This window comes from Dendropsophus ebraccatus, chromosome 15 (assembly GCF_027789765.1).
Source record: "Dendropsophus ebraccatus isolate aDenEbr1 chromosome 15, aDenEbr1.pat, whole genome shotgun sequence".
Taxonomy (NCBI): domain Eukaryota; kingdom Metazoa; phylum Chordata; class Amphibia; order Anura; family Hylidae; genus Dendropsophus; species Dendropsophus ebraccatus.
The window spans coordinates 74,359,266-74,375,360 of NC_091468.1; the positions used below are offsets into that span (position 1 = coordinate 74,359,266).

Here is a 16,095-nt window from a genome sequence, read left to right on the forward strand (position 1 = left end):
CAGCCTCAGAGCTTACCGGGGATGAGGTATGAAGGACGTGGTTGGGCGCTGAACGGCATTCAACACGATTGTTGTAGATATCAATATTTATGGATATAAATATATATATATCTGACTGCCGGAGTACAGGACTGATATATATATATATCTGACTGCCGGAGTACAGGACTGATATATATATATATATGACTGCCGGAGTACAGGACTGATATATATATATATATGACTGCCGGAGTACAGGACTGATATATATATATATATGACTGCCGGAGTACAGGACTGATATATATATATATATGACTGCCGGAGTACAGGACTGATATATATATATATATGACTGCCGGAGTACAGGACTGATATATATATGTGACTGCCGGAGTACAGGACTGATATATATATATATATGTGACTGCCGGAGTACAGGACTGATATATATATATATATGTGACTGCCGGAGTACAGGACTGATATATATATGTGACTGCCGGAGTACAGGACTGATATATATCTCGGCCCGGTGGACGTTGCTCTTACAGCAGGTGACGGCCATATGTTATAATACTTTCTCTTACTATCCAGCTTTTCAGTTTGTCCCAGAAGATTTTGAACTCATCAAATCCCAGTTTTCCATTTCCGCTGGTCTGGAACGTTCTATGTTAAGGTCTGATGTTTTATATATATATATATGTAGCTGTATATACAGGGGGGGGGTGTTATATATATATATATGTAGCGGTATATACGGGGGGGATGTTATATGTATATGTAGCTGTATATACGGGGGGGATGTTATATATATATGTAGCTGTATATACGGGGGGGGGGTGATGGTATATATATTTATGTGTATATGCGGGTGCGGGGATGTCGGTGCTGGGATGCAGGTGCTGGTGCGGGGATGCAGGTGCTGGTGCGGGGATGCAGGTGCTGGTGCTGTGGACCTTTAACCACCTCTGTAAATCTGAGTGAGAACATAATGGGATATTTATAGGATAATAAGGTAAAGGATACGTCCATGAGGGAGATGATATTCAGGCAGGACAGGAGGCTGATCTCCTTAAACTTTATATTCTTTGCTGAAAATAAACACAATGAGATAAACACACAGGTCATACGTGTAGGTGTGTAGGTCATACGTGTAGGTGTGCAGGTCGGACGTGTAGGTGTGCAGGTCGGACGTGTAGGTGTGCCGGTCGGACGTGTAGGTCATACGTGTAGGTGTGTAGGTCATACGTGTAGGTCATACGTGTAGGTGTGCAGGTCGGACGTGTAGGTGTGCAGGTCGGACGTGTAGGTGTGCAGGTCGGACGTGTAGGTGTGCAGGTCGGACGTGTAGGTGTGCAGGTCGGACGTGTAGGTGTGCAGGTCGGACGTGTAGGTGTGTAGGTCATACGTGTAGGTGTGCAGGTCGGACGTGTAGGTGTGCAGGTCGGACGTGTAGGTGTGCAGGTCGGACGTGTAGGTGTGCAGGTCGGACGTGTAGGTGTGCAGGTCGGACGTGTAGGTGTGCAGGTCATACGTGTAGGTGTGCAGGTCGGACGTGTAGGTGTGCAGGTCGGACGTGTAGGTGTGCAGGTCGGACGTGTAGGTGTGCAGGTCATACGTGTAGGTCATACGTGTAGGTGTGTAGGTCATACGTGTAGGTCATACGTGTAGGTGTGCAGGTCGGACGTGTAGGTGTGTAGGTCATACGTGTAGGTCATACGTGTAGGTGTGCAGGTCGGACGTGTAGGTGTGCAGGTCGGACGTGTAGGTGTGCAGGTCGGACGTGCAGGTGTGCAGGTCATACGTGTAGGTGTGCAGGTCATACGTGTAGGTGTTGCAGTTTATAGAACATCCTGTGGGGGGGGCTTGTCCTGGGTCCTCCAGGGGGCGGGGTCATCACCATTGTTTCGGCAGCGCTACCCTCACTCTCCGCTATATATCGGGATGTTACCACTTACTTCTTTTCAGAACTGAATTCAAGACGTACTGCAGCTCCTGAGGACTGACCTCCATGTCCTGTATGAGAAGAGGAAAGCCATATTATATGGATAGAGAAGGGGTATGAAGCCCCCCGCTACTCCCACAAACCTAAAGGTTCCATCCCTCCAATAAATAAATAAGGATTTTGTATCGTTACATCGGTAATAAGAGACGTCCATCAGGGGGTGGCCGAGATCACCCTCCCACTGCACCTTCCTGTCTATAAGCCCACCCACAGGAACCTCCCACATAGTGAGGTAAATTCCCATACAGCAGAAACAGGAAGTCTATTAAAGGGGTATTCCACCCAAGCATAACTTCTGATATCTTGCTGCCCATGGTGAGACTAACAATTCCTTCCATAAACAAGTCCCTGGCAGGCTGTATCTGCAGCTTTGTATCTTCTTTGTAATGCTAGGAGGGTTATTCTGAGGTCAGGTTGCCGATGAACCCTCTGTGATTATCCCTCCCAGCATTACAGAGAAGCTACAATGCTGCAGATACAGCCTGCCAGGGACTTTTTTTTACATCAGGTGTCTCAGAAGGGAGGGGGGGGGAGAAGGGAGAGACAAAGAGAAAAGCTTAGATTTTTGTGTCTTCAGCAGAAAGCAGCAGCTGAGAACTGGGGGAAGGAGACTGAATTGATAACAACAAGTATGGCAGGAATTGTTAGTCTCATCATGGGCAGCAACATATCAAAGGTTATGTCTGAGTGGAGTCCCCCTGTAAAGGATGTCCACTAGACAGGAAGTCAGGCTAATGAAGTCAGCAGAGACTGTCAGAGTTTGCAGCAGATGTAAAACGGGGCTCCTCCTGTGACGTCTTCAGGTCCCCTGCTGAACGCTCTGGCTGCTGCTCATCTGTATAGTGACAGCCCGCTCAGCCAGTCACTGACCGAGGTAGAAGGGTGCAGCAGCTGGTGATTGGCTGAGCGGGCTGTCACTGCAGAGGGCTGTCACTGCAGAGATGAGTGGCAGCCAATCACTGACTGACTGGGCTGTCACTACACAGATGAGCAGCAGTCAGAGGGTTCAGCAGGAGACCTGAAGATGTCACAGGAGGAGCCCCAAGGAAGAGAGTTAGGGGAGTATAGCTTGTAGATTAGATTCTCTGCAACCCCAGTATTACATATAAATAAGAATATCCGGAGTACCCCTTTAAGAGCTAAACACAATTTTTTGCTCACAAGTATTTATTACCCCTTTGCCCCCCCCCCCCCCCTCCATACTCACAGATGGGCAGGGCTTAGTAGAAGGGGGTGAAGGTTACAGGATACAGGGAGGTATATAGTCTCTTATATATCTTTCACACTGTGCAGGTTACAGGATACAGGGAGGTATATAGTCTCTTATATATCTCTCACACTGTGCAGGTTACAGGGAGGTATATAGTCTTTTATATATCTCTCACACTGTGCAGTTTACAGGATACAGGGAAGTTTATAGTCTCATATCTCTCACACTGTGCGGGTTACAGGGAGGTATATAGTCTCATATATCTCTCAGGTTACAGGATACAGAGAGGTATATAGTCTCTTACATATCTCGCACACTGAGCAGGTTACAGGATACAGGGAGTTATACAGTCTCATATATCTCTCAGGTTACAGGATACAGGGAGGTATATAGTCTCATATCTCTCAGGTTACAGGATACAGGGAGTTATATAGTCTCTTACATATCTAGCACACTGAGCAGGTTACAGGATACAGGGAGTTATATAGTCTCATATACTGTATCTCTCAGGTTACAGGATACAGGGAGTTATATAGTCTCATATACTGTATCTCTCAGGTTACAGGATACAGGGAGTTATATAGTCTCATATATCTCTCAGGTTACAGGATACAGGGAGTTATATAGTCTCATATATATCTCAGGTTACAGGATACAGGGAGGTATATAGTCTCATATCTCTCAGGTTACAGGATACAGGGAGTTATATAGTCTCTTACATATCTAGCACACTGAGCAGGTTACAGGATACAGGGAGTTATATAGTCTCATATACTGTATCTCTCAGGTTACAGGATACAGGGAGTTATATAGTCTCATATACTGTATCTCTCAGGTTACAGGATACAGGGAGTTATATAGTCTCATATATCTCTCAGGTTACAGGATACAGGGAGTTATATAGTCTCATATATCTCTCAGGTTACAGGATACAGGGAGGTATATAGTCTCATATCTCTCACTCTGTGCAGGTTACAGGATACAGGGAGTTATATAGTCTCATATCTCTCAGGTTACAGGATACAGGGAGTTATATAGTCTCTTACATATCTCGCACACTGAGCAGGTTACAGGATACACACATTAGACTTCTCCAGGGTTCTATAGGGTAGTGGCTGGGGATATATACAGCTGTATACTATACACATATAGAACATACATTATACTTACTTCTCCAGCTATTTGCTCAAACAAACTGCGGAACTGCTTCTCTTCTTCTGTCTCCTTGTGTGCAGGAGTCGGTTTTGGTGGCTAAAAGTGCAACAGAGAATATATTTACTAGATACAGGTTACATGTGAATAATACAGTTTAGGACCAAACACAGCGAAATACTGCTCCGCCCCACAGAGGAAGGGATCCGCCCCACATGGAGGCACAGCAGGGGACATCATTACTATGTGGAGGGCACAGCAGGGGACATTATTACTATATGGAGGCACAGAAGGGGACAATATTACTATATGGAGGATACAGCAGCGGGCATTATTACTATATGGGGCACAGCTGGAGGCATTATTACTATATGGAGGGCACAGCAGGAGACATTATTACTATATGGAGGGCACAGCAGGAGACATTATTACTATATGGAGGGCACAGCAGGAGACATTATTAATATATGGGGTACAGCAGGAGACATTATTACTAAATGGAGGGCACAGCAGGGGACATTATTACTATATGGAGGGCACAGCAGGGGGCATTATTACTATATGGAGGGCACAGCAGGGGGCATTATTACTATATGGAGGGCACAGCAGGGGGCATCATTACTATATGGAGGGCACAGCAGGGGGCATCATTACTATATGGAGGGCACAGCAGGGGACATCATTACTATATGGAGGGCACAGCAGGGGACATCATTACTATATGGAGGGCACAGCAGGGGACATTATTACTATATGGAGGGCACAGCAGGGGACATTATTACTATATAGAGGACACAGCAGGATACATTATTACTATATGTGGACACAGCAGGTGGCATTACTATATTGGGCAAAGCAAGAGGTATTATTACTACATGGAGGCACAGCAGGAGGCATTATTATATATTGGGGCAAAGCAGGAGACATTATTACTATATGGAGGATACAGCAGCGGGCATTATTACTATATGGGGGCACAGCAGGAGACATTATTAATATATGGGGCACAGCAGAAGACATTATTACTATATGGAGGGCACAGCAGGGGGCATTATTACTATATGGAGGGCACAGCAGGGGGCATCATTACTATATGGAGGGCACAGCAGGGGGCATCATTACTATATGGAGGGCACAGCAGGGGACATCATTACTATATGGAGGGCACAGCAGGGGACATTATTACTATATGGAGGGCACAGCAGGGGACATTATTACTATATAGAGGACACAGCAGGATACATTATTACTATATGTGGACACAGCAGGTGGCATTACTATATTGGGCAAAGCAAGAGGTATTATTACTACATGGAGGCACAGCAGGAGGCATTATTATATATTGGGGCAAAGCAGGAGACATTATTACTATATGGAGGATACAGCAGCGGGCATTATTACTATATGGGGGCACAGCAGGAGACATTATTAATATATGGGGCACAGCAGAAGACATTATTACTATATGGAGGGCACAGCAGGGGACATTATTACTATATAGAAGATACAGCAGGGGACATTATTACTATATAGAGGATACAGCAGGGGACATTATTACTATATGGAGGGCACAGCAGGAGGCATTATTACTATATGGAGGGCACAGCAGGAGGGCATTATTACTGTATGGGGGCACAGCAGGAGGCCTTATTACTATATGGAGGGCACAGCAGGAGGCCTTATTACTATATGGAGGGCACAGCAGGAAGCATTTTTACTATATGGAGGCACAGCAGGAGGCATTATTACTATATGGAGGGTACAGCAGGGGGCATTATTACTATATGGAGGGCACAGCAGGGGGCATTATTACTATATGGGGGCCTGTGTATTATATATCCTGTCAGCAGCAGAGGAGCCTCAGTGATGAGCAGCAGATCAGCATCATTACTTATGACTACTATCCGGACATCCCCTCTAAGTATCAGATTGTGGACACAGTCATTATAGAAGAATGGATAAGATCCGTGCACTTACATCGGGAATCTCCACATTTATGTCTCCATCAATCTCTCTGTAAGAGGAAATAGATTTTCACCATGAAATGAGCAGTAATCACAGGTGCACAAGGGCTCGCTGGGATCTGTAGTACATTGGATGCTGCCATCACACGTGGACAACACTCAGACATATAAACCATAACTATAACCACCTTAATAATAACTATAACCGTATAACCATATGTATGGGGTGTATATATAGTGTGTGTGTATATATATATATATATATATGGTGTGAGTATATATATATATATATATATATATATATATATATATATACATATATACACTCAGCGGCCACTTTATAAGGTACACCATGCTAGTAACGGGTTGGACCCCCTTTTGCCCTCAGAACTGCCCCAATTCTTGGTGGCATAGATACAACAAGGTGCTGGAAGCTTCCTCAGAGATTTTGGTCCATAGTGACATGATGACATCACACAGTTGTCGCAGATTTGTCGGCTGCACATCCATGATGCCAATCTCCCGTTCCACCACATCCCAAAGATGCTCTATTGGATTGAGATCTGGTGACTGTGGAGGCCATTGGAGTACAGTGACCTCATTGTCATGTTCAAGAAACCAGTCTGAGATGATTCTAGCTTTATGACATGGCGCATTATCCTGCTGAAAGTTGCCATCAGATGTTGGGTCCATTGTGGTCATAAAGGGATGGACATGGTCAGCAACAATACTCAGGTAGGCTGTGGCGTTGCAACCATGCTCAATTGGTACCAAGGGGCCCAAAGAGTGCCAAGAAAATATTCCCCACACCATGACACCACCACCACCAGCCTGAACCGCTGATACAAGGCAGGATGGATCCATGCTTTCATGTTGTTGACGCCAAATTCTGACCCTACCATCCGAATGTCGCAGCAGAAATCGAGACTCATCAGACCAGGCAACGTTTTTCCAATCTTCTACTGTCCAATTTCGATGAGCTTGTGCACATTGTAGCCTCAGTTTCCTGTTCTTAGCTGAGCGGAGTGGCACCCGGTGTGGTCTTCTGCTGCTGTAGCCCATCTGCCTCAGAGTTGGCCGTACTGTGCGGTCAGAGATGCTCTTCTGCCTACCTTGGTTGTAACGGTTGGCTATTTGAGTCACTGTTGCCTTTCTATCAGCTGGAACCAGTCTGCCCATTCTCCTCTGACCTCTGGCATCAACAAGGCATTTCCGCCCACAGAACGGCCGCTCACTGGATGGTTTTTCTTTTTCGGACCATTCTCTGTAAACCCTAGAGATGGTTGTGCGTGAAAATCCCAGTAGATCAGCAGTTTCTGAAATACTCAGACCAGCCCTTCTGGCACCAACAACCATGCCATGTTCAAAGGCCTCAAATCCCCTTTCTTCCCCATACTGATGCTCGGTTTGAACTGCAGGAGATTGTCTTGACCATGTCTACATGCCTAAATGCACTGAGTTGCCGCCATGTGATTGGCTGATTAGAAATTAAGTGGTAACGTGCAGTTGGACAGGTGTACCTAATAAAGTGGCCGGTGAGTGTATATATATATATCTATATCATAAAAATGAAAGTCTGTCTGTCTGTCTGTCTGTCCTTCTGTCTGTCTGTCTGTCTGTCTGTCTGTCCTTCTGTCTGTCTGTCTGTCTGTCCTTCTGTCTGTCTGTCTGTCTGTCCTCTATAGACTTCCAAACGTCTGAACCGTTTGACCCCAAATTTGGCCCACAGATACATTGGGTGCCCGGGAAGGTTATTGCGCAGGTCCCGTCCCCACCAGATGTACAGGAGGGGAGGGGGAGGGGAAAGAGAGGCGCCCCATAGAGATGAATGGGAAAATCTCCTCACTGCAAACACAGGTGATATAATTAGCTGCAGCAGACACGGCAGTTGGAGCCTTAGCAACCAATAGGATTACTGCTTTCATTGTCACAGGGAGCAATGGTTGCTAGGGAAGCTGCCTCACAACATCCACAGTAATAACTGGTAGATAACACCGCCACACCAGACCTGACCAATACCGCCATACTGTGACTGGATAACACTGCCACACCAGACCTGCCCAATACCGCCATACTGTGACTGGATAACACCGCCACACCAGACCTGACCAATACCGCCATACTGTGACTGGATAACACTGCCATACCAGACCTGACCAATACCGGCAAACTGTGACTGGATAACACTGCCACACCAGACCTGACCAATACCACCATACTGTGACTGGATAACACCGCCTTACCAGACCTGACCAATACCGCCATACTGTGAGGCCCCGAGTACCCCCTGACCGCTGCATGCACTGCCCCTTCCCGGAGAGCACACCGGAGGAGACATGGCCAAATCCGAGCAGGTCCTCGTCCTGGAGCCTCAGCACGAGCTCAAGTTTAAAGGTCCATTCACAGATGTAGTTACAACAAACCTGATACTAATGAACCCCACAGATAAAAATGTTTGTTTCAAAGTGAAGACCACGGCGCCTCGCCGGTACTGTGTGCGACCTAACAGTGGGGTCATCGATGCCGGCTCCTCCATCAATGTATCTGTTATGCTCCAACCCTTTGACTATGATCCCAATGAGAAAAGCAAAGCATAAGTTGATGGTCCAGTCCATGTATGCACCGACAGACACCTCCGACATGTAAGCTGTGTGGAAAGAAGCCAAGCTGGAGGAACTGATGGACTCAAAACTCCGGTGCCTGTTTGAGCTGCCTTCTGAGAACGATAAGCCCCATGAAGGTGAAGCAAACAAGCTCCTCTCTAGCAGTGTAAGACAGAATCCACCTCCATGTTCAAATCCAGAAGTTCTAGTCTGGACGACTCCGAGCAGAAGAAGCTATGAGAAGACAACAAGCGACTGCAGGCAGAACTGCAGAGACTACGGGAGGACTACAAACAGCTGAAGGAGGAAGATGGCTTCAGGATGCAAAAACTTTCCAGTAACCCTGCGTCTTCATCCTCTAGCCTTGTAAAAGACGAAGGCTTACACCCATGGATACTCGCCCTGGCAGTCTTGGTTTTCATTATCGGTGTAATCATAGGGAAAGTGGCCTTGTAGACGACGCATGCTTTTAAAGGAAACGAGGAAAAATTACAAAATCATACTGTCGATGGTTTAGCCATATCAAAGAAAATTAAATTTATTCATAACGAGAGCGAGAAAAAAAAAAAAAGTACAACATTTCACAGGTCCTGCCTTTAAGTTCCTACCCCCTCTCCTCCTCCCCTGCTCAAGTTCTAACATTTTTGCTTCTAGGATCAGATCAATTGTACAGAATGATTCATTAGCAAAGATCATTATTGATTAAATAACAGAAAACGTCACCTAATTCTTTAACGTCGTACTGTAAAATGTCATTTTAAAGACAAAAAAAAACAAGAAAAAGAAAACAAAACACATTTTTTAAACCTCTGAGTAAGTGTTTCTGGTTTACCTCTTAAGAAAATGGAAAAAAGGTCAATCAAATTGTCATCACTTTAGTTCCACTGGCGCCGTGGTCTAGTAGGTTCCAAGGGAGGGGGAGGGGAAGTGGATTTTTTTTGCCCTCCTGTCTATGTATACATATATAAATATATATATAAATATAATAATCATACTTGCTGCTCATGAAGGATTACGTCCATTTTTAAGTGTATAGACTTTCCCGATCTCCTGTGCTGTATACCGCAGTTGCACAGTATCCAGTTTGTGGGCGAGCCAGCCAAATGAGGGGGTGGTGTTGTGGTCAACCTGGTTGCCAAGGCTGTACAGTACAGAGATTTTTTTTTTTTTTTTTGCAATGGTAATGGGACACAGGCCTATATGTACAGAAGTTGCTTATTGCATCAGGTATTGACTCATATTAACAGGGATAGGGCGTGCTGGCATAGCAGTGAATCTTGGGGTGCTTGGGAATAGGTTTTTTTTTGAATAGGGACCAAACAGGAGACCGTGATATAGTATTTTGTACAGGGTAGGGGGTGAAGAGTCGGCTCTACCCTGTCCCATAATGAAGCCATTTACAGTGCCCCCCCCCCCCCCCACCACATCACTATCCATTCCCTTCTCCCCATTGTTTAGGTGATCTGTCGATGTGAATACACAGCCGTCTTTGTCACGCCTACATAAGACCCCCTCACGTTTCATTATATAGTATGGCATTGTCTCTATGGGGGTCTTTTGAGTGTTGCTTCTGTGTGATGAAGCAACAAAAAATGTTTCCTATGAACATCTTAAGACACTGGGTCTTTTTGATGAGTTTGCACCCCCCCCCCCCCCCCTTCCTGTTTTAGGTATACAATCTGGGAGAAAAAAAACCCATGAGATTTAACCACATTAGGTGTCCCTGCTGTAAATTAAGTCGTTCAACAATATATTGGTTTGTGGCTTGTTTTTGTTGATTTTGAGAATGTGTCCAAGTTTTATTTTGTAGGTGAAAAACAGCGCCACCCTTCAACAGTGGCTGAGTGTAGTACTGCACAGATCTGCCTGTGAAATACAATATTAGACACGACCAATGGCCAAGAGTGGTGCTGTTTCTAAGGGGGGGGGGGAGGGGGGGAATAAGTGATCTCATACAAGTCCATGATTCCCATTCCCAGATTTGGTTGGGATGGGTTCCCACGCCAACCTGTTACTTTGGTAACTAATATTATGCTGATCATACATCTGCACATTAGTTCTGTGTTGACCATGTGTGATATGGGCTGTAGAGTAATACTACTTCCAGAAGTCGTCGTCTAGAGAGGGAGATGAGGGTGGAGGCAGCTGGCAGACAAACGGTTAACCTTGCGAGCACTTTCAAGCCTCCTTGACCCTTCCCTGTCATCCTTGAAGCCCCCTTGAGACCTGAGTGGTCTGGTTGCTATGGTCTCCTCCTTAGCAACCAGAGCTGGATAGGCACTGCGTCGGCAGACACAAGGAAAGGATTGGCAATGGTTACACCGGTCCTTTTCCCAGATTGCATTAGTAATTAGATTTTTCAAAAGTTTGTTTGTGATGGTTTTCTTCTATTGTATTAGTACAACCGGTAAGTAATGTGATAGAGGTAGGAGAGGCATTAAAGGACCAGTACTGGGGGTAAGTTTTCTGCTGTTGGATGGGGCTGTATAGCAGAAACTGGAAACCTCATTTTAGAACGATATGAGAAACTTTAAAATGCAGTCTTATATCGATTGTGCCCTATAGGTAGTTTTCGTTTCCATTCACGGAAGTAAAAATTTTTTTTTTTTTGGGGACCTCAGAGTCACATGACTTAGCAGGGCTTCTTTATCTACATATTTACCTATGTTTTTCTGGTCCAATTTATCTAAAATGGTTTGTGGTGTTTTTCCTCACTTGGGCTATGTTTCCACACAGTGTTTTCGCTAAATGTCGGCCGTCCACTCAGTTTCAACAGTGCGTGAACATAGCCTTTCTGTTTTTTCAATGCACTCCTGGTTTTGTTTGCAAGGATACTGTGTGAAAACATCGCCTTAAACTGTTAAGCCCAAATAACAGTCGTTAGTTTATAATGACTGCCGTAATGTGTACTATAATGGCCGTTATTTGGCCTAAAAAAACATTTGGGTCAGCAGCTTTTTCCTGTAATTCAGCAGGATGTAGCTATTGTTTTTTTCTCTCCCATAAGCCTCTTTTCCTCTAGTAAAAAAAAAAAAAAAGTGTGAACAAGGCCCGTCACTTAAGCTCCCACAATGCACTGCTCTTGGGCACATGAATTCTGCCAAATGTTAAAGGGGTAGAAGGGGAAGAAGTTATCCCCGATATACAGGATGGAGATTGGCAAGCTAATAACACTGCTGGGACCCCCCAACTATCAGGATATCACAAAAGGAATTCAGTGCTCGACATGTAAACCCCATAGAGTGAATGGAGTGCAGGCTGTGCACACATCTCTGCAATGGTGAGGGTCTTAACAGTCCGGACCCCCCACCAATCAGCTTGTTACTAGCTCAGATGTATAAAAGGAGAATAAAACATGATAGGATAAGATAGAGCAAAGGTTTTCATAATTTTAATCAGTGGTCTGTGGAATCTTTCAAAGCTTCATGGGAAAGTTTGGAAATTGGTTATTGGTTATAATTGGTTTGTGTGGGGTTTTTTTTTTTGTTCTAGAAGAGTCTTACATGCAGTGCTTTATGGGAAGGAAGTATGGACATTTGCATATTGTAGGTTTATTGGAACAGTGTTTTAAGTTCCTTATGGTTATTATCTTTTAAAAGCAGCCAGAACTATTACACATGTGTGAATGTAACCACATGATTCTTATCCGATCAAATAGTATATTGCACTATTACAGGACCACACCACGTCGGACGACAAGGTGGCTTTTATTGTAGAGCTACGCACACTTGTTGTTTGGCCATTTGTCTTTTGTTTACCCCTCCCCATAGCTGGGTCATAGAGAAGATTGACATTATTTGCTGAAATTTATGTTGAAAGGTTTACATTTACACGAGGCTATATAATCTGATGGTTCTTTAAGTGCCCAGTGTTACATAATCTTCGTATTATGTTTAGACTGTGCGGAATGGGTTAAAGGGGGTGATAAGAGATTAGAAAACAAAGATTTTGTATTCCCCCCCCCCCTTAGAACAGCACCAATCATGTTTATAGGCTGTACATAGTATTACAGACCCATTTGAATATAGTTGAGCTGCAATACCAAACACAACCTATCGCTGTCTGTGGTGCTGTTCTAGGGGGGAAGAACGTTTGTTTTTGTTTTGTTTTTTTGTAATTTTGGACATCCCCTTAAAGTTCTGTGCTCATCTACCCCCTATCCCTCCCGGGGTCCACCTGTGTTATTCATCACCGACTAACTCCGCCACCTCCTTCCAGCTGTGTAAAGCGCTTAGGCTGATGAAGTTACAACTCTTGTGTAGTTCCTCCGTAGGAAACAATGAGCCTTGTTTGTAGTCTCCGCTACAAGTGGTCTGTGTGTTTCTACACTTTTATCACAAGCCAGTTAGAATTGTCCATGTTCTGAGTTGAAATATTAAAAATGAAGATATTAAACGGTTTGTTGTTGCGAATGTGTTAAAAAAATAAAAAGCACTAAAATTCCTATCATCTGAATATGGTGGGTTTAGATAAGTGTCATATTACAAGTGAGATATAGTGAGATTTACTGTATTATTGGATTTACAAAAGTAAAGCCTTAGCAATGATTTGTATTTTTTAGGGGGGGCATTTAAACATTTCGTGCATGGTCCATATATATTATCATTGCCCCAGTAGCCAGAATCCTGCTCCACACTGACGAGGAAAAAAAAAAAAAAAATACCACCATACTATGACTGGATAACACTGCCATACCAGGCCTGACCAATACCGCCATACTGTAACTGGATAACACTGCCATACCAGGCCTGACCAATACCGCCATACTGTAACTGGATAACACCGCCATACTAGACCTGACCAATACCGCCATACTGTGACTGGATAACGCTGCCATACCAGACCTGACATATACCGACACACTGTGACTGGATAACACTGTCATAACACACCTGACCAATACCACCATACTATGACTGAAAAAAACTGCTATACCAGACCTGACCAATACCGCCATACTGTGAATGGATAACACCGCCATACCAGACCTGACCAATACCGCCATACTGTGACTGGATAACACCACTATACCAGACCTGACCAATACCACCATACCCCCCTCGAAAAGACACCAGATTTTCTGGCAAGTCTGAACGGGAGGGTACTGCCCCTCTGGAAGGTGCTACCCTACGCACCAGACCATGGATGCCTAATGGTAAATACGACCCTGCAGGTATACAGAACCCCAAAACTATACACTACAGGTGCATGGGACCTCCACCAACTATATACTACAGGTATACAAGACCCCAAACTATACACTACAGGTATACAGGACCCCAAAACTATACTTGACCTCCACCATTTATACACTTCAGGTATACAGGACCCCAAACTATACACTACAGGTATACAGGACCTCCACCAACTCGATACTACAGGCATACAGGACCCCAAACTATACACTACAGGTTTACAGGAACCCAAAACTATACACTACAGGTATACAGGACCTCCACCAACTCTATACTACAGTTATACAGGACTCTCAAACTATGCACTACAGGTATACAGGACCCCCGAACTATATACTACAGGTATACAAGACCTCCACCAATTATACACTACAGGTATCCAGGACCCTCAAACTATAAACTACAGGTATACTAGACCTCCACCAACTATACATTACAGGTATACAGCACCAACTATATACTACAGGTATACAGGACCCCCAAACTATACAGTACAGGTATACAGGACCTTCACCAACTGTACATTGCAGGTATACAGGACCTCCCTCAACTATACACTAAAGGTATACAGCCCCCCCCCAACTACACACTACAGGTATACAGGACCCCCCAACTATACACTATAGGTATACAGCCCCCCCCAACTATGCACTACAGATATGCGAGACCCCTAAAAACTATACATTGTGGGTATACAGAACCCCTCCAACTATGCACTACAGGTATACACTAATTCCACTGATTAACTCAGATGAAACAATACCTTTAGCTTGGCCTCCTGGGCACCTTAGAACAAATCTAATTAACACACTGACACTTTATACCCGGGCACATTTTCTAGTATATATATATGTATAGTGTGTGTGTGTGTGTCTATATATATATATATATATATATATATGGTGTGTGTGTATATATATAGTGTGTATGTGTGAAAGGATCTTACGTGATCTCCGCTTTCTTCTCTGAAAATACTCTCAAACAGAAGTCGGCTTCTTCGTGAGGTTCGAATGTGGTGGGAATGATCATGTAGTCGCCGGGCGGCAGCCGGAACCTCTGCGACACTTCTCTCACATTGATGTAGGTTTTGCTCCGCACTTTTGATGCGTTGAATTTGAAGAAATCTTTAGTTATTTGGGAATTATTTCCAGGAGACTGCAAGTTACAGATACAGCAGATTAGTAATAGTGTATATGGTGTATATATATCATATATCGCAGCAATACAGATTGTAACAGTTGTGGGGGTCTTTAGTAGGGGGTAGCGAGAATAATGCAGTCCTTATGCCAATTTAACATAAGAAGTCCAACTTGGCTTTATTGTGGCATATAAATCTGACACAGGTGAGTGTCTTCCAGGCTCCCAGCCATCTCCAGCCCTCTGAGCTGCCTTTTATGAGCTGGAGCGATTAGCACCTGCTCACACCTGTGCGCAAGGTGTGGACTGGAGTGGGGAGGGAATGGCAGGTCCCACTACCAAACCTACCCGCCATTCCAGTAAAATCCAGGCCCGGAAATAATAGAATATCTCTGCTGAACCACATCTTTCCCGGAGTTTACCACCTCATCCCAGCAAGCAGCATGGGTGAGATGTACACCCCCTCCAGTATCTTACCATTCACCTTTCTACACAGTGTATATATATATATCTCATCCAGAACAGGGGAAAGCAGCAGCACATAATGTAATGATTGGATGACTGCACTCGGGGTCTTCAGGGGGAACATGCTGCTTTGTGTAATGGGGCTGTATATAATCTTCTAGTCACCTTAGTCTCTAGATCAGCGTTTCCCAACCGGGGTGCCATGAGAACCCGCCAGGGGCGCCGCGGGATACCGGTGGGAAATGTGCACTGTCTCTTTAAGCATCCCAAGAAGCTGCAGCCGCGCAGCTTCTCGGGATGCACAGATCGCTTTAATGTTCCGCCCACACAGTGAGCAGAATGCAGGAGCAGGACCTGTCAGCGTCCTGCTCCTACATTC

The 16,095-nt window shown here is 44.7% G+C and overlaps 1 protein-coding gene and 1 pseudogene across 1 annotated transcript in view; one reads left to right on the top strand and one right to left on the bottom strand.

The window, feature by feature from the left end:
* The window catches only part of CAPN9 (calpain 9), a 135,656-nt gene that overhangs the window by 16,531 nt on the left and 103,030 nt on the right, over nucleotides 1-16,095 (bottom strand). The window contains exons 11-16 of the mRNA XM_069955061.1: nucleotides 15,061-15,269; nucleotides 6,330-6,366; nucleotides 4,371-4,451; nucleotides 1,944-2,001; nucleotides 1,012-1,076; nucleotides 573-641 (exon numbers count right to left, since the gene is read on the bottom strand). Coding sequence (XP_069811162.1) covers nucleotides 573-641; nucleotides 1,012-1,076; nucleotides 1,944-2,001; nucleotides 4,371-4,451; nucleotides 6,330-6,366; nucleotides 15,061-15,269 — 519 coding nt within the window. The remainder of the gene's footprint in view (nucleotides 1-572; nucleotides 642-1,011; nucleotides 1,077-1,943; nucleotides 2,002-4,370; nucleotides 4,452-6,329; nucleotides 6,367-15,060; nucleotides 15,270-16,095) is intronic.
* LOC138774312 (vesicle-associated membrane protein-associated protein B-like) lies at nucleotides 8,570-9,680 on the top strand (annotated as a pseudogene).